At 49.9% G+C, this 22701-nt stretch overlaps 1 protein-coding gene across 4 annotated transcripts in view; it reads right to left on the bottom strand.

Annotated features, from left to right (window-relative positions):
• Positions 1–22701, bottom strand: part of Stk10 (serine/threonine kinase 10) — a 108016-nt gene that overhangs the window by 45687 nt on the left and 39628 nt on the right. For all 4 annotated transcript variants that reach the window (XM_015492618.2, XM_015492619.2, XM_048815483.1 and 1 more), the window contains exons 3-4: positions 16494–16542; positions 12750–12899 (exon numbers count right to left, since the gene is read on the bottom strand). In XM_015492618.2, coding sequence (XP_015348104.1) covers positions 12750–12899; positions 16494–16542 — 199 coding nt within the window. The remainder of the gene's footprint in view (positions 1–12749; positions 12900–16493; positions 16543–22701) is intronic.

The raw sequence follows: 22701 nt of genomic DNA, 5'->3' as shown, positions 1-22701 counted from the left end.
CATCCCAGTCCAGGAAACCCCTTATCACTGACTGCCTCTCAGGCCCAGGTGAAGCCCCAGAAGCTGCCACCCTCCCTAAGGGCCCTGCCAACCCCCTCCCAAGGAGGGAGAGGAAAACCAGAAACTGCAGACTTTCACAGTGACAGCTGCTCCCCTGGGCCTCCCTGACACAGCTGGCCAGCTTTCTGGGTGACTGCCACTTCCCCTTCCGCCTGGGAAGGAGGGTGGGGCGGCCCAGTCCTGAGTCCCCAGGAGCTCAGCAGTGCTGTCCCCAGAGGCGGTGCTGCCCTGGGCCTTGCAGAAGGCATTTTAACCCTCTCTCTCCACCTCCTGTTTGAAAATAAATCAGGGAAAGGCAGCGGACCAGGGGCTGCCCGTGGAGCCTTGGTCCTGCGCTTCTCACAGCTGCGCGGGGCCACACATCTGGAGCTGAGGTGCCTGCGGGCTTTGCCTGGTCACCTTGGCTCACAGGGGCCCCATTCACATTTCCATTACCTGCCAACAGCCACAGTCTGAAGATACTACATGGAAAATTCTAGGAATGAGCAAATCAAAAGTTTTAAATAAGTTTCATTACAGCATAGTGTTGTAATTGCTCTATTTCATTATTATGGTTGCTAATCTCTTACTGAACCTAATTTATAAATTAAACTTTACATAAATATGTATGTACAAGTTGGTATTATCTGCAGTTTCACACACCCCCTGGGGATCCTGGACCATATTCCCCATGGATAAGGAGGAAGCACTGTATGTTAAAAAAAAAAAAAAACAAACAAAAAACTTGGATTTTAAAAAATGTTTGAGATGGTCATGGTGGCTCATGCCTGTGATCCCCACTACCCAGGAGGCTGAGGCAGGAGGATCATAAGTTTGGTCAGCCTCAGTAACTTAGACCCTGTCTTGAAATAAATAAAAAGAACGGGGGATGTAAGTCAGTGGTAGGGCACCCCTGGGTTCAATCCCCAGTACCCCAAATACATAAACAGCCATGTACACATATTCATGTACATACATAGAGAGATATATGTGCACACGTGTATCTATGTTGGATAGAAATTCTATTTCTGGAAACAAATCTCCAAGAAATTTATAACACAGATGGTGCTTATAAAGCATTATCTGGAGGAACAACAAATTGGAAACAACTGCAACTGTCACGGGGTTGCCAGCAAGCGCTGAGATCAGTGGTGTTGCCCCAGCCATGAAATAACACACAGCCCAGGAAAGGAGGGGCTGCATGTGGAACGCCAATGTGGAAGTCCATCTGCAACACGCTGTCTCAAACATGCTGTATCATGTCACAGAGGATAGACTGTGATGCAGATCGTGGAATCCATGGCATGAGGTTCCAGAAGTATGTGACAGAAAGATCCATGTATCTTGCGTGTGCACACCACGCACACACTCCCTAAAGGGTCTGGAGCCTCACGTCAGACTCCAGGAGGCTGCCTCTGCGGGAGTGGGGTTTTGGTGGGGGCAGTGCAGGGGGGCAGAGGGATTACATTTTTCACTTTATGCATTTTTATTCTTGAATTGGTTTTGATGAAGTAGGTTGCTTTTATGATTGAAAAAACAGAAATGCATTTGGTAACTTGTTTTGGGTTTTGTGGGTTTTTGTTTTTTCTCTTAAGTAAAACTCAGGAAGTGGTGAAAGAGCTTGGTGCTCCTCTTGGGGAGTGAGAGCGGTGTGACTATGGGGAAGGCCACAGATGTGGCCACTGCAGGTCCCCAGCAAGTCCTCCTCTGAGGGGTGAGTATGGAGAGAGGCCAAGAGCCAGCCTGGCCCCTCGGCGTCACCCATGAGAGAATGACAGGAGCCTAGACACCCATTGTGAGGCTCTTGCAGGTGGAGCCTGTTCTGTGCACGTGACAGAATGCAGAAGAACATGAGATAGCCATGTTTATGAGGTACAGTGAGCCATACGCGGGAACATGCTGACCCTGTCCAGCTTTAAAAAGCAGACTAGAACATTACGCTAAGTGAATAAGCCAGGCGCGGGAAGACGGAGGCTGCGTGACTTCTCCCATAAGTGTGGAAATAAAATGTCGGTCTGTGAAAGCAGAGAGTGGAATCACGGAGACCAGGGGCTGAGAAGGTGGGGAGGGACGCTGGATGGAGGATGGCCACTGCCCTCCAGCACAGCAGAGAGACTATGGTGACAGTGATTGACTGTATTTTAAAAATAGCTAGTAGAGGGGATTCTGAAGGTTCCTCACGAACTAGTCAATAGGCAGGCCAGTTACCCCGGTGCGATCGTTATATGCTGCAGACACGTGGAAATGCCACCAGGTACCCATGAATATGTGCCCTGACCATGCATAGATTAAAAATAAAAAATGAATAAAAAAAAAAAAAAGGAAGGGCTGTGTAGCTCAGGGGACCAACGCTCAGCAGGCCGGGAGGGCGACCCCAGCACACAGAAATATAAAAATGAAGAAAAACTGTAAAGACTAGAAAACCGACTACATGCTATGACCCCAACATGTTAAAAAGTGCACATCGATCTTACAGAAACCAGTGTGTACTGCAAGTTCACGGGCAGCACTGCGCAGACCCTCAGGCTCACCACCCGCACCCCAATTAGCATGTCCTCTGCTCCTCTGTCTCTTGGCAGATCACTTCTATGTGTGACCCTTCAGGGCAGGGAGAATCACTGTCCCCATGTGACAGATGGGGAAGCCCCAGTTCTGCAAGGTCAAGGAACTTGCAGGTCACCTGCTGGCTCTTCCACCTCCCGGGTCCCACCTTTCTGTGCACCAAGGAGACTCAGGCACCTGATTAGGAGCGACCTCAAGGGTCCTCCTTGTGGGTCTTATTATTCCAAACTATCTACAGGCCATCAGCCAGCCCATCCACTCATGCCTGTGTGCGTGTGAGAGTTTTTTTTTCTGATTATCAAAACAATCTTGCTTATTAAAAAATCAAACATTTATAGGTTTAGAAAATCTCAATCATCGACAGAGAGAAAGCACCTACAGGTTTGCCATATATAGCTCCGCATTATTTACTGGTTTTAGGACTACGTCCTCCCACCAAAATCTGAGGATGCTTAAGTCCCTTATATAAAATAGTGTATCATTTATACACAATCCACAGTCAGCCCATATTCTTCAAATCCTATCCAGGTTTACTTACAGCCCTGATACAATGTATATGCTATACAAACAGTTATGCCAAACCCTTTAAGGAATAATTATTACAAAGAAGTCTATATATGTTCAGTATACTTGTAATTAAAAAATATATGTACACATGTATATTTTTCAGTATATATATATAATATAAATAATTTTTATAAAAAATTATAAATATGTATAATTTTTTTCAGTACGGGGGGCTTGAACCCAGGGCCCTCACATGTCAGGCAAATGCTCTACCACTGAGTCCCACCCTCAGCTCACAGATGAGGGCTTTTTGGTGTCGGGGGTCAAACCCAAGGTCTCAAGTGTGTCAGGCACACACCCCACCACAGAGCTACACGCCCAGCCCTCAGGTAGTTTTGGCCCAGGATGGGCAGCAGGAGAAGGTAGAGCAGTGGAAACAGTGTAACTCTATCTGCTACTTCAAGAAAATACAATCAATGTGAAACCCAGATCTCTCCAGCGGTCTTTTCCCTTCACAGCCGGCCTCCACCTTTGCTCTTTGGGAGGGGGTCTTGCTACACCACCCAGCGGGTTCCAATACTCTCCCATCTGGGTCCCTGCGGCTGCACTGCCAGTGCCCAACACCACGCCTGGCTCCGCATCACATCTTTCCAGGAAACGACCCATTTTCTGTAACTCAATTTTCAGGAGCCAAAAGACTCAACTGAAAGACAACAGCAGGGCTGTTTAAACTGAGCCTCTACTGCGCACACACACCCATCGTCTCTGACTTATGGCTATCACAAATACTGTTGTGATGAACACCTTTGTGCATATCTTTATAAACGTATAACTATCACATTACCATGAGAATAAAAAATTACATATCCAATGTAAAATGCATTGCCTAATACACACCCACCCACCCACCCACACCCGCTAAAGCAGTGAAGTTAGATGTATGACAATATGTAACATAATCCCTCCTCTGTCCCCAGAACACAGGGGATCAAAAGAGTCCAAGGAATCAGGAGCATCCCCAATATCAGGCAATTAAAGCTGAACCCCTAGGGCTGGGGATGGGACCCTCTGGACTAGTGCTTACCTAGCATGCTCAAGGCCCTGGGTTTGAGCCCCAGCAACACCAAACAAATAAAGTAAAAAGCAGAACCGCGCCCGTCAGCAGTCCTGCACCCCCACCTCTCCTAGTCTTCCCCACGGGGCTAACCCACAGCCCAGTCTGGGCAGGGCTCACCTTCAGGTCTGAGAGACTTTCCAGGTGGTTCTCAACAGGGGGGTGCCATGCACCCCCAGGGAGTGGGATGCTACACCTGGGTTTGCTGATAACTGGGTGATTGGTGTAAATGTGGGCAGTCATAATCTACACTGTCACAGTGAACCAGAGTGCCCCTGCCACCTCATGAGTGGCAGCCAGGGAAGCTGTACCTGCATGGTGAAAACTGTCCCATCCAGAGGCCAACAGCACCTTGCGGTCAGAGACCAGCCCGGCCCCCCATGGTACAGGCCAGCAAGCAAGCCTAGGACGGCTGGGACCTGCTGATCCTGGACAGGGGTCAGGAGGGAGGGAGGGCTCCCTGCCCTGGCCCTGGGATCCTGGGATCCTCCTTCCTCCAGATCACAGCAGCCCCCATGCTCCCAAGCTCATTAGGAGAGAGGCTTCTGCTAATTACAGAGGGTCTGCCCTCCGGGGTGGCATGGCAACAGGAGCCGGAGACGATGTGAAGAGGGCCTAGAGAGACGGCAGACACATTGCTTCGTCTCTCCGAGCCTCAGTTTCCCTATCTATAACACGGGGATCCCACCAGTCAGCTGTGAGATGGGATACTATCTCCCAGATGCTCTAACTAGGTAATGTGTCTATTCTTATTTCCTTTGGCTTTTTAGGCCCCTAAACACCTGTGGGCACTTAACACAGGTCTTCCGGTTGCTCCCCGTATCTTCAGTTTCCAACCCCACTGCCTCCTTTGACCCTCTTCTCCCAGGTCACCACGCCCTTTCTAACACACTCATTCCCCGTCTTTGGGGCCTATGTGATTCCCACAGCTGTGCCAGTCTTTGGGGACAATGATTTCTTTCTCTGGCCAGTCTAAATCCTCTCTTCCTCTGAAAAACCATCTTTCCCACCCCACACTGATCCGCGGGGTGCAGGGTGGGGCACTTCCAGGTGTTCCCTGATCCCACTCTGCAGCCCAGAGCAACCGGGGGACAAGCTGGGCCAGTCAGAGGACGCCTCTTTCCTGGGCCTCACTGATTGGTCCCGGGATCACCACCTTAGCCAAGCTGGCCCAATCATAACAGCCCTCCTCACTGGACCTCAATGACTGACTGGTCCAGGGACCAATCAGCTGAGCCAAGGTGAAGGAATCCGAGCCTTCCCCGGGATCACTCCACCCAGACCTCCAATGGGGAGTTTCCAATTCCTCCTTCCGGTGAGGATGCTGGGAAATATAAAGCTAGGTCTTGCCGGAAGCTTCCAGGAGATCAGAGTTGAGGGGGTTTCAAGATGGTGGAATAGAGGAGGTCGCTTTGCTGGCTGCCCTGTGGTGTGAAACCAGGAGAGCAGGCGGGCAGCTTCTCAGTAAGATGCCAGAGAGAAAAAAAGGGTGGGGGGGGCAGTCTTTACTGGAATTTAATACTGGACTCTCAAGCAGATGAGGGACTCAGGAGGTTCACCTTTTAAAATAAGGAAGAAATCCCCAGCAGCACAGCTGCCCCGGCCAGAGCCACCAGCCAGAGTGGTCCCTCCACGGGCACAGGGAAGGAAGGATAGGAGAATTAAAGAAACCCGCGTTTTTTGGAGGCCTGAGGCATGTCTGGGTAGGGGAGTTCACAGATCACAGGCACTGCCGGTCTAAACTGAAAGGTGCACCGCACAATCACCTTGTGCAAAAGAAGCCTCATCTCTCCCAGGGCTGCGCAGAGGACAGAGGAAGGAACCGTTTTGCCTGCAGTGCAGGGGCTGGCAGCTGAGAGAGCCCAGTCCTGGCAAACCTGAGTCTGGCCCGAAATACAGGCCTGGCAAACCCACGCTGCATGATATGGAGTGTGCCTAAGTGACCAGGAGAAAATCAAACGTGGAGAGGGGTTTACACGGGGGATAACTGGTCCCAGAAACCCACCAGACTCTACCCATCCACCCCCAATCTGACTGCTTGCAGGACCTGCTGGGAGAGATACACCTGGCCAGGATTCAAAAGGGCAGGTTGGGAGAGACAAAGTTTGGAGACTGAACCCAAGAGGAGGTCCTCAGGTGACCTAGTGGACTAATTGGTTCCTCCACCTCATGGGGGGGACCCCATGAGAGATCCTAGGGTGCAGTCTTCCAACATGGATGGGCAATTTCTGGGTCCTGGAGGTGTCTGATTTGAAACCTCCAGACCAATTTGCATTCAGGGAAGAGCCTGGAGCCTGCCTAGGCCTAAGCCCCGCTTCCAGGAGTTCTACCTATGGGATTTCCTCTGTCACTCCAGCAACCCCGCCCTGAGGGAGGGGCAAGCCTCACACTCCAGAGGACCCCCACTTACCACTGGCGAGAAAGGAGACTGGGAATCTTGAACCCCAAAGGAAACAATTCTTCAACTTTTCATCAAGATCTTTTCCCCCCTTTTTTTCTTTTCTCTATTTAATTGTGACCTTAATGGTTCATGGAAATTTATACATATTCACATTTTTTTCTCATTTCTAGCATTTTTGAAACCACTTATTTTTCATGGATCAAGTTTTGAGGGAGTAGGATGTTTTATTAGTATATTTCAGTTTTCTTTGTATTAATTTATTTTTGATTTTTAAAAGTTTTACTTTATATATATTTTTTCCTCTCACTTATCTGTTTCCCTTGATTCTCTCTCTTTTTTTCTGCTAACAATCTTTACTGTTCTTTCACTCCTCCTTTAATGTTTTTACTCCTATCTTCTCCCCTCCTCCCTCATAACCATCACATCTTGCATCACCTCTGCTCTCTCCTTGTCTACCATTCACTTGCAAACTTACTGTTTTTATTGTGGGCAATAACTGATTACATCATTTCTGTTTGTTTATAGTGACAATTAACATTGTCGACATCATAGTAGGAACTATCTGGTTTAATGCTGTATATTGTTTGCATGGTGGTTATTATTATTTGTCTCCCCCTAAACAGTGAGGTACCAGAAATCTTCAGGGACACTGTAAGTCCACAGAGTAGAAACTCTACTGCTTCAGATCCATACTGTTAGGTGGACAGACACACAAACAACATGAAAAAGCAAAGGAACATATCACCCCCAAACAAATCAAGATACTTCAATAACAGAATCCATCAACACCACAGTGGAAAAAATGTCATAAAAGGAGCTTAGAATGTACATAATTAAACTGAACTACGAAGTAAAGGATGATGTAAGGAGTGACATCAGAGAGAAATCACAGGAAGAGAAATAACACTTCAATAAAGAAATAGCACTTCAATAAAGAGAGACTCGCAGAAATCCTTGAAATGAAGGATTTAATGAACCAAATTAAAAATTCAATGGAAAGGATCGCCAACAGACTAGACCACTTGGAAGCCAGAGTTTCAGGCAATGAAGAATGTTGACCATGGAGAAAAGACATTAAAAGACCATGAACAGAACTTCCAAGAAATATGGGGTTACCTGAAAAGACCAAATTTAAGATTTATTTGGATAGATGAAGGCTTGAAGATACAAACCAAAGGAATGTACAATCTTTTCAGTGAAATAAGAACAGAAAATTTCCCAAACCTAAAGAACAAAATGGAAAATCAAATATAAGAGGCTTACAGGACCCCAAATATCCAAAATTACAACTGATTCACACCAAGGCACATTATTATGAAATTGCCTAATGTACAGAATAAGGTTAGAATTTCAAGGGCTTCCAGAGAAAAATGACAAGTCACATTTAGAGGGAAACCAATCCGGATCTCAGCTGATTTCTCAACCTAGACCCTCAAAGTTAGGAGGTCTTGGAATAATATATACCAAGCCCTGAACAAAAATGGATGCCAGGCAATGCTAGTAAACCCAGCAAAATTAAGCTTCAGATGATCTTGAAATAAAAACCTTCCATGATAAACAAAAGTTGAAAGAATTCACAACTAGAAAGCCTGAACTACAGAACATGCTCAATAAGGTATTTCATGAAGAAGAAATTAAAAATAAAAGTGAAAACTAGCAAAGGAAGGAACTACAGTAGGAGAATAGTCAATCAAAGGAAAAACTAATTCAAATTAAAAGCCAGAAATAAATTGAAATGACAGGGAATAAAAATCATTTCTCAATAATAATATTGAATGTAAATGGCCTAAATTCATCAAACAAAAGATATAGACTTTCTGATTGGATTAAAAAATAAGACCCAACAATATGCTATCTCCAAGAGATTCACCTCATAGGCAAAGACTTAAACAGACTGAAGATAAAAAGATGGGGGAAAGTTTATCATTCACATGGATCTTGTAAACAAGCAGGGCTTTCTACCTCATATCAGATAAAGCTGACTTCAAGCCAAAGTTAATCACAAGGGACAAAGAAGGACATTTCATACTAAAGGAATCACACATCAACAAGACCTAACAATTGTAAATATTTATGACCCAAACAATGGAGCATCTAAGTACATCAAACAAACCATTCTCAATTTCAAGAATCAAACAGACTACAACACAATACTGGGTAACTTTAACACACCTCTCTCACTATTAGATAGATCCTGCAAACAAAAACTAAATAAAAAAGCTATAGAACTAAAAAAATACAATTAATATTTTAGACTTGATAGATAAATATAGAATATTTCATCCATCCATGACTGAATACACTTTCTTCTCAGCAGCACACAGATCCTTCTCTAAAATAGACCATATCTTAGGCCACAAAGCAACTTAGAAAATACAAAAAAAGTAGAGCTAATACCTTGCAATCTATCAGATCATAATGGAATAAAATTAGAAATCAATGATAAAATAAAAAATAGAAGCTACTCTAACACCTGGAGACTAAATAGTATGCTACTGAATGACTAATGGATAGCAGAAGAAATCCGAGATGAAATTAAAAAATACTTAGAGGTAAATGAGAACACCAATAAAACACAGAAAACTCTCCAAGACTGTATGAAGGCAGTGCTAAGAGGAAAGTTGATTGAATTGAGCTCATTCATTAAAAAGATAGAAAGTCACCCAATAAATAACCTAACATTACATCTTAAAACCCTAGAAAAAGAAGAACAAACCAACATCAAAAGCATAAAAGACAGGAAATAATCAAAATCAGAGCTGAAATCAATGAAATTGAAACAAAAACAATCGAAACACCTTTTCCTTTTATCTTTCAATTCTTGAAAAAGACCATGTTCAAAAGTGTTCAATCAATTTGTACATATTTATGGATTTTTGAACTTCCCTTCCACTTTTGGTTTCTAATTAGATTCTATGATGTTTACAAAATAACTTTAATATTTTCATATCTAGTAACCTTTGTTTCATTCCCTACAAGTTGGTCTATCCAGTATAATATTCCCCTTGCTATTCAGAGCTTGAGTGTATAAGTCTAATTGGTTTAAAATGTTTTTCAAAGTCATCTGTTTGGAGATTGCCATTTTGTTATGACTTTACTTTTCTTTACAGTAAGTGGGGATTGCTGTCTCAGTATTAAAGTGTTGCTTTTTATTTCTTTATTGAATTCTCGCCATCTTATCTTTTTATATTTTGGAAGTATGGTATGAGTTTCAAGTGAATCTCCTCTGGTTGCAGTGTCCTAGGGAAAGCTCCCTTTTATCTTTATGTATTATTATCCTTTTCCTCTTTTCAAAGTTTTGTTAACATAAAATATATTTTATCTCATATACCTTTTTGCTTTAAAATGAGACACGGTCTCTAAATTTAAAAATACCTGGAACCTGATTTGCATACCATGATTTGCCACCCCAGCTTTGTGTATGTGAGTGTGTGTGAATGAGTGTGTGTGGTGCTGGGGATTGAACCCAGGGCCTTGTGCATTCGAGGTAAGAACTCTACCAACTAAGCTGTATTCCCCAGCCCCCCAGCTTTCTTTTGCTGATATGTTTATTTTTATTTTTTATATATATATATATATATAATTGTAGGTGGACACAACACCTTTATTTATTTATTTATTTATCTTTATGTGGTGCTGAGTATCAAACCCAGGGCCTCACACGTGGAGGTGAGCGCTCTACCGCTGAGCCACAACTCCAGCCCCTTTATGTAGCAATCATACAGCCTTTTGTTCTCAGTCCACCTGTGTCTTTAGAGTCACCTGTAGATTACATACAGGTGTATTTTTTTTTTGTTTTAATTGGTATTTTGTAATAATTCATTTATAATCAAATAGATTTCTAAAAGTAATAAAATAACATTGAGAAAGAAAAAAAAAAAAAAAGACCCAGCTTCCAGGAGAGGAGTTGGTCTGAGAGCCCAAAGATGTGCACGGAAAGGCAACCCGAGGAGCCTTGATGGAGACTGTCCCAGGAAGGTGGGGAGAGGCCAGCAGAGGACACCCAGTCTCCCAGGCTGCCCCCACTGCCACCGCAGGCTGTGCGGGGAGGATGTCCCAGGCCTCAGCAGGCGTCCCCACCACGCCCAGGGCCCAGCACTCACTGTGATACACACTGGACTCTCCCTGGACTGTCCCTCCCCCTCACTGGCTTCCTGGCTGTCCCAGCTGTCATGCCAGGTGGCTGAGACCCACCAAGATGCCTCGGCCCAGCTCCCCTGGTTGCAGTGGGATCCTGGAGCCTGCTCAGGTACCAGCGCCATCCAGGTTCAGGGTGTCCAGGGTGGGGATGGGGCAGGACACAGTGGGCAGCGGCACAGCTTCCTGGGCCCCTGCATCCCCTCCTTGGGCTCCCTGCTCCAGCCAGCCCCTGCACCTGGCTGAACCTGGGTCTTCCCTGTTCTGCCTCCTCCTCTGGATACGCTCTGGAAGGCCGGGCTAACTGCCTCTTGAATTTGCCAGGATACCTGAATCTGTCCACCCCACCGTCCTCAGTCCAGCCCCTCCCTGGCCACGCCCCATCAACCCTGGCATGAGGGGGTCCTCTGGCAGCTTGCAGTGCCCAAGCCCACACCCTGCCCCACTTCTCCCTCGTGGGAGAATCCAGGGCACCTGTTTTCACTGGGCCTCAGTGTCCTCACTGCTGATTAAACGAGATGATACACAGAGAGCCTGGTCGGTCCCGACACCCAGCACGGGCTCTGTGTGGAGTTGTGTTTGTGTTACTCTCCCGCAACCCCCTCCTTCCCCTCTCCACCCCTCTGCCCACAGGGCCACCAGCTCCTTCTTGTCGACCTGCCAAACCCGTGGCCATTTTTCCCTGCTCAACCCCCTCCCCCAACACAGCCTCTCTGAGCCCCCAACCCCAGCCAGGCGGGGTCCGACCTCCTCCCCCGGCACCCCCTGCCCCGGCACCTGCCCCTCGCCAGCAACCCTGGCCAGCCCTGGCTCTGTCCCTGCCAGCTCTGCCACCAGGGCCAGGTCCCTGCCCTCTCTGAACCCTCACAGCCAGCACACAGGGGATGGCTGGTGTGCCCACCCCATTACTGCCCCTGTGGCTCTCGTCCTGGGGGCTCCGTGGTAGCGCAGTTCCTTATGGACAGAGTTAAAGTGTCCTTAAAGACCCCGTGTAACCTCTCGGGAAAGGGCAGTGTTGGTCTGTGCTGGAGCATGAGGTTGAGCGGGCGGAGGCGTGGGGACCTGCTTACCTCAGAAACACCGTGAAACGTGGCGCTGGCTGAAGTCCAGCACACAAGGAAGGAAGGACCAGCTCCCTCCAATGCCCACCCCACACCCTTCCACCCCCTGGACATGCGCAGGCGTCTGGGATGATGACTGGGGCCAACAAGAATTCAGTGGACATTCCTAGCACTTTCTTTTAGACCCTCACGTACTATGTGGACTTTGTATGATAAGCAAATGTCTTTCATCAAATGATAAAATTTGTGACTTTTTCCACCTTAAGTAGCATTTCAGACGCAATGCAAAAGGAAAGGGCAGAAGAGTTCGAAGTCCACTTCTCCAGGAGGAGGGCGGCGGGGGTAGTCATGGGGACAACCAAGAAGGCCAAGAATTCTCTGGAAAAAAGTCGTACCTGTGCTGATCTTTTGTCCTGGCTCTCTGAGCCACATGACCAGGTGGCCTTTGCATTATAGGGGGAGCTACGGGCCATCTAGAGACCCGAGGGGCAGAGAGTGTAGCCCAGAGTGTGTCACCTTGGCAATGCGGGCACAGGCGGGACCCGTCTCCACTTGGCACTGCGGGCACAGGCTTGTCCTGTGCTCCAGCGGCTGTCCAGCAGCACCCCTGGCCTCTGCCCACTGGATGCAAGCAGCACCCCCAAGTTACCTCCAGACACTGCCCAGCGTCCCCAGGGGCAAGATCACCTCAGCAGCTGAGAACCACTGGGTTAGAATGAGCAGTCGGGGACAGTACGCAACCTGTGGTCCAGGGCTGGGCGGGGACAGCCAGTCCGGATCACAGAGGCCATGAGGACCCCAAGCTCAAGCTTCCTCCCATGGCAAAGGCCTGACCAGGCAGGCAGCTGCAGCCAGGATGCCCCAGGTAGGCACGGCCACTCGGCCTCTCCCGCCCTGGGCACCCCAACCCTCACCCGGCCGCCCTTACCCAGCCGGATGTCCCCCTCGAGGGTCATCAGGACATTGCCCGCCTTCAGGTCGCGGTGGATGATCCTCTTGCTGTGCAGGAAGCTGAGGGCCTCCAGCATCTGGCGGCAGACCACCTGGATCTGGGGCTCTGTGAGGCCACGCTCCAGCTCTGGGGACAGAGGAGACGGTTGGTCAACTCCGCGAGCCTTGCCACACACCAGGCACCAGAACCAGCAGGGCCACCCACACCACGGTGCCCTCGCTGAGGCCCGGCTCCCCCTGGCACCGACCCGTCGACCATCCTGTGCTCAACGACCAGCCCACGGGCAGCACGATCATCGTGCCCATGTACAGGGGAGGCGAGCAAGGCTCAGAGGGCCACTTGCTCGAGGCCACACAGGTGGGCAGACACAGATCCGAGGACCAAGCAGAGTTGAGGTGCCTCGTGCAACGAGCCTGGGCCGGAAGACACGGCCACCTAGGCCCCTTCTGTTTACAACAGGCACCAGGACCAGGTGGCTGATGGACAACAGACGTCTGTCTGTCTGGGGTCAAGGTTCAGGAGGCCGAGAAGTGGGGGGGGGCAGGGTGGTGGCATCTGGTGGGGCTCCTGCTGCTTCACTACATGGGGGCGCCAGGTGGCAAGAGGGCGAGGGTGCTTGCACCAGGTCTCCTCCTCCTCCTCTTCCAGAGCCACTCTGCGTCCTTGTCACCTTCCCAGGGCCCCAGCTCCAGTGCCATCAACGCTGTCTGGGGACTGGGTTTCCACCCATGGACTCTTGGGGACATACTCACACGTACTCTGTCGCTTTATGGGGGTGCACAGCTCTGTGAGTCTGACACACTGTGTATCACAAACCCCATCACAATCTGCCTGTGGATGACTTCCTGCCCCCCAGCCTCCCCGCCTCCTCTGAACCAACCTTTCCTCCACTCCCAGGCCCTAAGTGGCCCCTGCCTTGTCCCTCTCATTGTGCCTTGGTCTAGAGCCTCTTAAACTGGACTCCTACCATATAAGGACGTTTTCTAGAACCTCATAAAACTGGACTCAAACACGACATGGACTTTTGAGTCCAATAAATCTCAAGAAGAGCCCTGATTACACAGCAGTACGTGACTGCCTCCCACTCATTAAAACCACGAGACTGCAGCCCTGCAGAGGGGCCTGGGCCTCCGACCCCAGCCTCCCCTGAGCAGGGTTCCCAACCCACATTTCGGGGCTGGCAAGGTGTGTCAGCCACAGGGGGACCGGCCACCTGAGCATTCTCCACATCCCACAGAAGGCCACTCCCGTGCCCTTGGCTAGGAGAACGGGAGCCTGAGTGGACCTCTGCCAGCCCCAAGCCCAGAGGGCCTGGGTGGAGCGGGGGACCAAGGGCAGGAAACGCCCAGTGGGGGGCAGCTCACAGCTAGGCCCGGACATGGGAGGTCTCTGCTCCCACCGTTATCTGCAGGAGGTCGGGGCCATCTTCCTCCAGCTGCTGCCACCGACAAGGGCCACCCTGGCCGAGGCGGGGCGCAGCCTGCCCGTGGCCCCTGCTGGCCTCCATGCCTCTACCATCACCAGCCTCACACAGACTTCACCAGGGGACGGCCGAGAGTGCTTCCCCTCCCTGCTGTCTTGGTAGCAGAACATTCAGCATCTGCTTCAAACCCACCTCCCCAGCCTCCCTCCAGCTCTGCGTCACTGTCACATCAATGAGTTGCCATTGGAGTGTGACATGGGGCCTCCAGAAGGTCTCTCTCAAGAAAGTCAGGGCACAGGTGGGCGGGGGAGACTGTCCTACCCTCTCTTCTCCATCCTGTGGCTTAGAATTCAGATATGATGACTGAGCTCCCGTGACCACCTCGTCACCAAGGATGAAACCGGCATGAGAATGGGGCGGAGGGTTGGAGAAGGAGGCCAAGTCCCCTGTCAACCTTTAAAAACTCCTAGAGCAAGCTGTGCCTGAAGCTGGCCTCTTCGAACTTTCCAGTTATTTGTTCAAATAAACTCCTCCCAAACCCCCACCCTTTCCCCCTCTAAACCAGTTTGGATAATTTTGGCTCCTTATTACCCAGCAAGTCTCACTCACATAAACTATCGTTTTATTCTGTTGGATTCCACCCCTGAACCCAGTGACCCTGAGTGGGGCACACCCAGTGGCCACGTAACACTGCCCTGTGTCCTCTTCCCTCTGATGTCTGCCGCCCAGGAGCTCCTGGACAGGTGGGAGGCTGGGTGTTAGTGCGAGGTGGGGAACCTCGAGAGGCAGGGCCCGTGGGAGGTTCCAGATCCTTGGGGTGTCCTCGGAAGGACCTGGGGTCTCTGGGGGACCCTGGTCTCTCTCAGCGAGGGCTTCTCTTCCTGAGTCACTCCAGAACCCTGCCACTCTCCCTCCTGGGGACCAACCCTGGCCACTGCTGGCTCCCTGCCCTGGAGGTGGGGAGAGCAGCGGTCGGGGGTGAGGGTCTCTCAGACCCGGGTCACATCTCAGTTCTGCTGTGTGATGAGGACGAGCTCCTCAACGTCTCGGTGCCAAACCAGAGATGCTCTCTCCGATCTCCCACGGGGACTAAAGGAGGACAACCCCCGTGAAGCAGCTGCACAGCATGGCATGCAGTGACCACTCCCAGCACCGTGTCCCCCAGGGTGTCCTCCTAGGTCCACGCGCTGCAGGCCTGGTCCCTGTGGGTCACATTGAGGGGATGGAACCCGAAGGTGGGGCCTCGTGTGGGCGACCAGGAAGTGGGGCTCCACCCTCAGAAGGAGTGAACCTGGTCTCAAAGGGTGAGTTCTTGCAAGAGCAAATTGTCATGAAAAGAGTAAGGCTGTCCCCTGACCTCTGTGGCTTCCTGAGTCACCACCTGGTGTCTTCCACACCTGCTCCCCGCACTGTGATACCATCCACCAGAGGTTCCTCACCAGAGGCCAAAACTGTGAGATTCAGAAACCTCTTTTCTTTATAAAGTACCAGCCTTGGGTATTTTTGTTATGGATTGGACACAGAGTAATGGTGATGACCAATTTGCTCAAGCTGGCCCAGGGCCTCGAGACCCGATAAGCATTTACAAATGGGTGGACACTATGGATTGAGTGTGTCCTCCAAAGTCTGTGCACTGGAAATGGGGTCCCCAGGGCAACAGTGTGGGGAGATGGGCTCTGGATGGTGCTGCTCTCATGCGGACTAATGGCACTGTCATGGGGTGGCATGGTCATCACAGAAGGGGATTCCTGATAAGGGCTCAGCATGGCTCCTCTCTTGCTCTCTCTCTCACACAGGCCTTCTTGCCCTCCACCTTCCACCATGATGACACACAAAACGGCCCTTGCCAGATGTTGTGCCAAGCTCTTGGACTTCCAGCCTCTAGAACCCTGAGTCACATAAACCTCTGTTTTGATAAATTATCCCGTCTCAGGCATTCTGTTATAGCAGCAGAACATGGACTCAGACAGTGACCTCCCACTTTCAAGGTACCCCCTAAGTTGCCTCATTCTCACTCCCGAGAGTGTTGTGTGGTGGGAGAGGGAGGCACCACACCCACCTCACAGCCAAGAGAGCTCAGAGGGTGAGGGACCAGCTTGAGGACACACGGGTTTTGAAGGGGAAGGGCTAGTCTTCCAATGGATGCCCACAATTCAGTCCAAGAAGCCCCAGCTTGTCCCCACAAGGGGATGGCACAGAGAGTTTCTTGGTCTGAGGAGAACCACGCAGGGGTCCCACCAGGATTTGGTGAATCCTCCCATCCCTGACAGTGCCCTGCCCAGCCCAGGACAACTTACCCAGCATGATGGCGTCCACTGCTCCCCCGGGGCAGAACTCGATCATGATCTGCAGAGAGCACAGGACAGGACAACCGTGAGCAGGGCATCCTGCCCCCCAGGGGAGCCCGGGCCAGCCCTGGGGGAGCTGACCCGCCCCAGCCTCCCTGCCCGGCCCTCCCAGGAGGCTGCAGCCCAAGAGGGGCCTGGGAGCTCCAGTGTCCAGAAAAAGCAAAGTGAAGTCCCCACAGGAACGCAAAGCTGCAGACACGGGTTTCTCAGCCAGACCTGTCCCACATTTTGAACCTGGGAGAGGGACAGGACTGGAGCCCGCCTGTCCCTCTCCCAGGTTCCCAGTCAAGGGCCTCGAGGACACCTGCCCGGCCCTCACCGGATCAGCCTTGTCCTCCCAGGGCCAGCACCTGTCTCTTGCCCTGTCCAACCCCCGGAGCCCAGCCCTCGCCAACCCAGAAAACCAGAGCATGAGGGCCTCGGGGCTCAGCTCAGACAGAGAAACCAAGGCCTGGAAGGGACAGGCCTGACCATGGCCACATGGACGGTTCAGTGCCAGGCCCTGGAGAGAACGCAGGCTCCAGCCCCAGGCCACTCATTCCTCCCCGTCACCCACCCAAGCAGGGAAAGGCTCCCAGCCTAGTGCAGGGAACAAGCAACGAAGGACAATCCCAGTGACACAGGCCGTGGGCAGCTGCCCTCCCAGTCCACTCATCTTCAGTCTCCTGGGCACTTGGGCTCCTAAGTGAAGAGATGCTCCCTCCTCTTCCTTCCTGCATAGCGCCAGGACCCCCAGCCTCCCAGAGTCCCCCCTGGCCTCCGACTCCCAGGGTCCCCCCAGCCTCCGACTCCCAGAGTCCCCCTTGGCCTCCGACTCCCAGTGCCTACAACTCAGCTCAGCGGAGGCAGAGCCTGCCCGGTAGGTCAAGGAGGCCCACTCTCTAAACAGGAAAGCAGCCCTCAGCATGACCCAACTGGACTCAGGCCAGCCCTCCAGCCAGGGAAGGAGGAGTGGCCACAGGGGCTGGTGGGGGCCTCCACAGAGGAGGGAGGAGTGGCCAGGACTCCAGGGGTCCCCACAGAGGAGCAGGGGTGGCCACGGGGTCTGGTGGGGGCTGGGCTCCAGGGTGTGGCTGGCCTTTCAGGGGCTTCCTGTCACTAAACGTGGGCAGCAGCCCAGGGCCCTCCCTCCTGGTCCACACTCACTTCAGTCTCCTGGGCACTTGGGCTCCTAAGTGCAGAGATGCCCTCTCCTCTTCCTTCCATGGGCATAGTGCCAGGACCCAAGCCTCCGAGAGTCCCCTCTTGGCCTCTGACTTCCAGGGTCCCCTCCTGGCCTCCGACTCCCAGTGCCTACAGCTCAGCTCAGCGGAGACAGAGCCAGTCAGTCACTTTGTCCCCCTGAGCCTGTCTCCTCGTTGCAGGAGGTCAACTGCAGCTGCTGGGTGTGTGGGAGAAGCCACGCTGGGACGCAAGAAACCAAAGAGGTCAAACAGGAGCCAGGGGACAAGGTGCCGGGTTTCAGGAGTAGCAGGACAGCCCGGCCCTGCCAGGGTGCCGGGTGCTGGGAGCACTGTGTGCCAGGACCCAGAGTGGCAGGGTGCCCACCGGGGAGGTGGCAGGTCCTCTGAGGGCCTCAGGCTGCTGGTCCTGCCTGACCTGCCCCCCTGCAACAGAAGTCACTAGAGACGTGTGGTCTCTTGCTAACGTGTGCACCCGGGGACAGGCGCCTCCTTCCCTGAGCCACTCACGCCCCTAGCCAGCCTGGCTTCCGTCCCAGGGGCCAGCAGAGTGCCTGGGTGTGGCCTCGCGCCTCGCCTTCGAGGGACTCTCAGCTGCACAAAGAGGGACAAGAAACTAACCACTTAAAACAGCAGCTGTAAAGGCACCGATGGAAAAGAGTGACACTCGTCACCACGCAGGGACACTCAATGGCCCAGTGACTGCAGGGTGGGACGGAGGTGTCCTGACCCTCCCGGGAGCAGGAGCTCGTCTGGGCTCGCTGGGTGCCTGGCCCGACTGGGGCTCCGTCACTGCGGTCCGTCCTGTGGCTCCTTCCTGCCGCTCAGGCGGGCCCTTTTAATTTTTCTGTTTGTTTCTGCTTTGCTTTTTGAAACTCCATGAAAGCTGTCCCCTCTCCTCTCACCCAGAAAAATGCCAACAGGAGCAAGCACTCGTGGGCGGGCCCACTGAATCTGTGCAGGTCTTGAAGCTCCATCCCCAGACCTGACCCAGACCCGGTGAGGAGCCTGGATGGGGGTCGAACAAGGTGGTGCTTAAAATCAACAGACCCATTTTGCTATGTGGCCGTCTCCTCTAGCTCAGTCATCAAAAAGGAAATGGCACTAGACAGGTTCAGCTCCCACAGTGTCACTTAAATGACTGGGTGACCTTGGATAAGTCCATCTCCCTGAGTCTCAGTTTCCTCACCTGCAAAGCGGCACTAATCTCTGCCTCCAGGTGAGTGAGTTCCCAGCAAGGGAGCCCAGCATGGAGGCCGCACCTGCTGGATCTCTAAACTACAGCGGGCTCTCAGGCCAGCACCTGCCCAGAACTACAACCTGTCAACACTCCCTCAGCAGCGAGGAGAGTCAGTATAAGATGCAGAACCAGGCGGTCCTGCATCTTCCAGTGACACTGTCCCTTGCACAACACCCTTACCCAACATCCCCCGGCCCCAGCCTTTCCAGGAAAGATGGCACATTCTGAAAACCTGCTTCCCTTTTCTTATTTTGGCCTTGGCTGCTGGGAAGCTCAGAGCAAAGTCTGAAATCAGACCTTAGCTTTGGTTTGATTCTCATGCCTCGCTCTTTTCAGCAGGTGGGTCTTTGACCTTCAACTTGGTGGTCCGGGGCAGCAGGCACTAGTGTTATGAACTAACTCATCAAGTTTCCACAGAAACACGTGGGATTTAATTAATAAAAATAATAATCTCAATAGAATGAATAAAGTAGTTGGCCTTTCTTGTCTATGGATTCTGCTGCCATGAATCCACCAATTTCAGATTAAAAAGGAAAAAAAAAATCTCAGGGAAAAAATGCACCTGTACTAAACACATAAAGAGCTCTTTCTTGTCCTCATTCCCTAAGCAACTCGGTGTAACAACTTCTCACACAGCGCTGGCCTTGTATTAGGTGGTCCAGGTAATCCAGAGAGGGTTTAAAGCACCCGGGAGAGATGCGTACGTTCTATACAAACACTGGGCAGTTTTATGTAAGGATCTTGAGCATCTGTGGGCTTTGGTACCCATAGGATCCTGAACCAGTCCCCCACCTACATGGAGAGGTGACCACAATAATGATAGTAATATATGCAAATAAGCTAATAATCTCAATGCCTTGGGGAAGGTGTTAAATTGCATGCTTAGTAAACAGAATGGGAGCGTTTGCACTTGAATGACTGCAAGCTGTACTTCTATGTATCTGACACACTTTATTCAATCAATGTGTTCGACTGTTGTGGTGCTCAGGGCTTTCTCAGGGCCTGGAGAACTGAGGTCTGTGGTCAGTTTAATGCATCAACAAGTATCAACTGAGTGTCCCTCAGAAGCCCCACACTGCTAGGCAAAGCAGAACCCACAAAGTAGTATTGGATCAATAAACACTGAGCTCCTAGTCTGTGACAAACCCAGGTGCTGGGGACCCAGGAGGAAACAGACAGGCCTCTGCCCAAGACCACAGCAGAGGAGGGTGCGGAAAGGAGTGGTGTAGGCACCCAGTGACTGCTACCCAGACGCCTGTGCGAACAGTAGGCAAACAGCTTCCTGGAAGAGGCACATCCAGGCTGGGTGTTTGAAAGGCAAGGACAGGGCAGGCAGAGCCCAGCAAGAGCAGAGGCAGGGTGGCATGAAGAACAGACGGGGGGGAGGGTGGAGCATTGCAAGGGATTCAAAAATACTCAACAGGGCTGGGGCTGGGGCTCAGTGGGTTTGATCCTCAGCACCACGTAAAAATAAATAAATAAATAAAGTAAAGGGACTTATCTGTGATTTAAAAGGAAACCAGACCTGAATTTTCAGATTGGCTCCACTCGACTCACCAGCTGTTGAAGTTTGAGGTTTTAGTCTCAGGGCTACAGGTGGGTTTTTGTTTTTTGTTTCTTCCTCCCAAGCAACAGTGGGAGCAACTTTTTTGAGGGTTCTGCTCACCTCCCAATGGACCCATTGCAAAAATTTAACCCAACCTCGACCCAGGAGTCTTTTCCAATGTCTGAAAATGAAGAAAATTCAGTGGACTCTCATCTGGTCAGTTCAGAAATGCTAATAAAGCAACTTCATGACTTGACTCTGAATCCTTGTGCTAAATGCCCACAGTCCCCTCTGCCAGAAGGTCCACCCCAACCACTGGACAGGAGTGAGAGGGCCTTGCAAGAGGTCAGAAGGGGCTTTCCCAACAGGCGGCGAGGAGTCCGGACATTGTTATCTGCACGGAAAGACTGTGTGGCAAGATGGAGATATCTCCTGAGTCTTCAAGGAGAACAAGAAAGAGGCAACAATCTTAAGGAAGTTCAGAGTGAATCACAAAAGGGTACCATTCAAATGTACCTGCAGTTTTTGCGTATATCATGGATGGGATCCTTCTGAGAATGCTAGAATAGGATATGAGTATGACACAGAGTCAATATAGGTGTGAATTTTTTAAAATATTTTTTTAGTTGTACAGCATGTCTTTATTTTATGTGTTTATTTTTATGTGGTGCTGAGGATCGAACTCGGTGCCTCACATATGCAAGGCAAGTGCTCTGCCACTAAGCTACAGCCCCAGCCTCAATATAGGTGTAAATTGTACTTGTTCTTCATGATGGTAATTTTAAGCACACTTTTCTATGCTTAGATTGCATACCAATGATTCTGAATAGCTTATGTATGAGTTCTGTGCTGTCTTTATTCTTTTGTATCCTTTTTTTTTTTTTTTGGTGTTGGGGATCCCTTCATGCCTTAATTCCAGTAATTTATAAGGAATCTAAGCAGTTAAAATGTGCATAAGTGATTTCCATATACTTTAGTTTTACTTTTCTGTTTGACTCAAAGAAGTACCAATAAGTCTCAAGTCTTCCTGTGGATTTTAAAAGCCTGAAATCTGAAATAAAACTCAGGAACTGGAAGAGATGTAAAGAGAATATTGGATAGTTTGATTAGAGTGTAATAATTAGAGTAGATAATTAGATTTTCTGGTTTTCAAAAATTTTGGTTGCAATAAAAGGAAATTTTGATGTGCTGTTAAAAAAATAAAATAAAAAATAAAGATACTGTGTCCATTTTCAACTAAAAAATATTTTTAAAAATACTCAACAAAATACCAGCAAATCACATTCAGCATGACCCAGTGGGATTTATACCAGGAATGCAAGGATGGCTTAACATACAAATGTCTATTGATGTTGTATACCACATCAACAGTGTGAAGGGGAAACACACCATCATCTCAATGCAGAAAAAGCATTTGGCAAAAGCTAGCATCATACTTAATGGTGAAAGACTGAACCTTTCCTCAAGATCAAGAGCAAGGCGAGGAACATCTTGTCATAGAGAAAAAGGGGCCGGGTGACGCTCAGTGGTAGAGGACTTGCCTAGTGCACACGAGGCCCTGGGTTCAGCCCCCCACACTGCAAAGACAAAACACAGTGAAAGACTGAAAGCTTTTTTTCTACAATTAGGAGAAAGGCAATGGTGTCCTTTTCACTAGTTCTCTTTAGTGTAATACTAGAAGTCCTAGCCAGAACTATTAGGAAGAAAAAGAAATAAAAGGAACCCAAATTAGAAAGGAGTAAAATAATCTGTTTACAGATAACATCATCTTTTATGTGGAAAACCCTAAAGATTGCATAAGCAAACAGAATGAATAAGTAAATTTAGCAAAGTTGCAGGACATAAAATCAGCACACACAAGTCATCTGGTGTTTCACACATTTTCAATTAATAAAACAAAAAGGAATTAAGAAAATACTTCTATCTACAATAGAATCAAAAAGAAAAAAGCACGCAGAATACTAGGTAGCCTTCCTAAATACATGCAAAGAAAGAATAAACAACCAGGGAGGTGAAAGACCTGTGTTTCGAAAACTACAAAATGTTGCTGAAAGAAATCAATGACACAAACAAGTACAAAGACACCCAGGTTCGTGGACCAGAAGACTCAGTGTAGTTAAGATGTCAGTGTGACCCAACGTGATCTATGAATTCAGCACCATCCCTATCAAATCCTAACGGCATCTTTTG

This window comes from Marmota marmota, unplaced genomic scaffold, assembly GCF_001458135.2.
Source record: "Marmota marmota marmota unplaced genomic scaffold, marMar, whole genome shotgun sequence".
Classification (NCBI taxonomy): Eukaryota; Metazoa; Chordata; class Mammalia; order Rodentia; family Sciuridae; genus Marmota; species Marmota marmota.
Note: the sequence above shows the minus strand (reverse complement) of the source record. Positions and strands in the feature narration are given on the sequence as shown.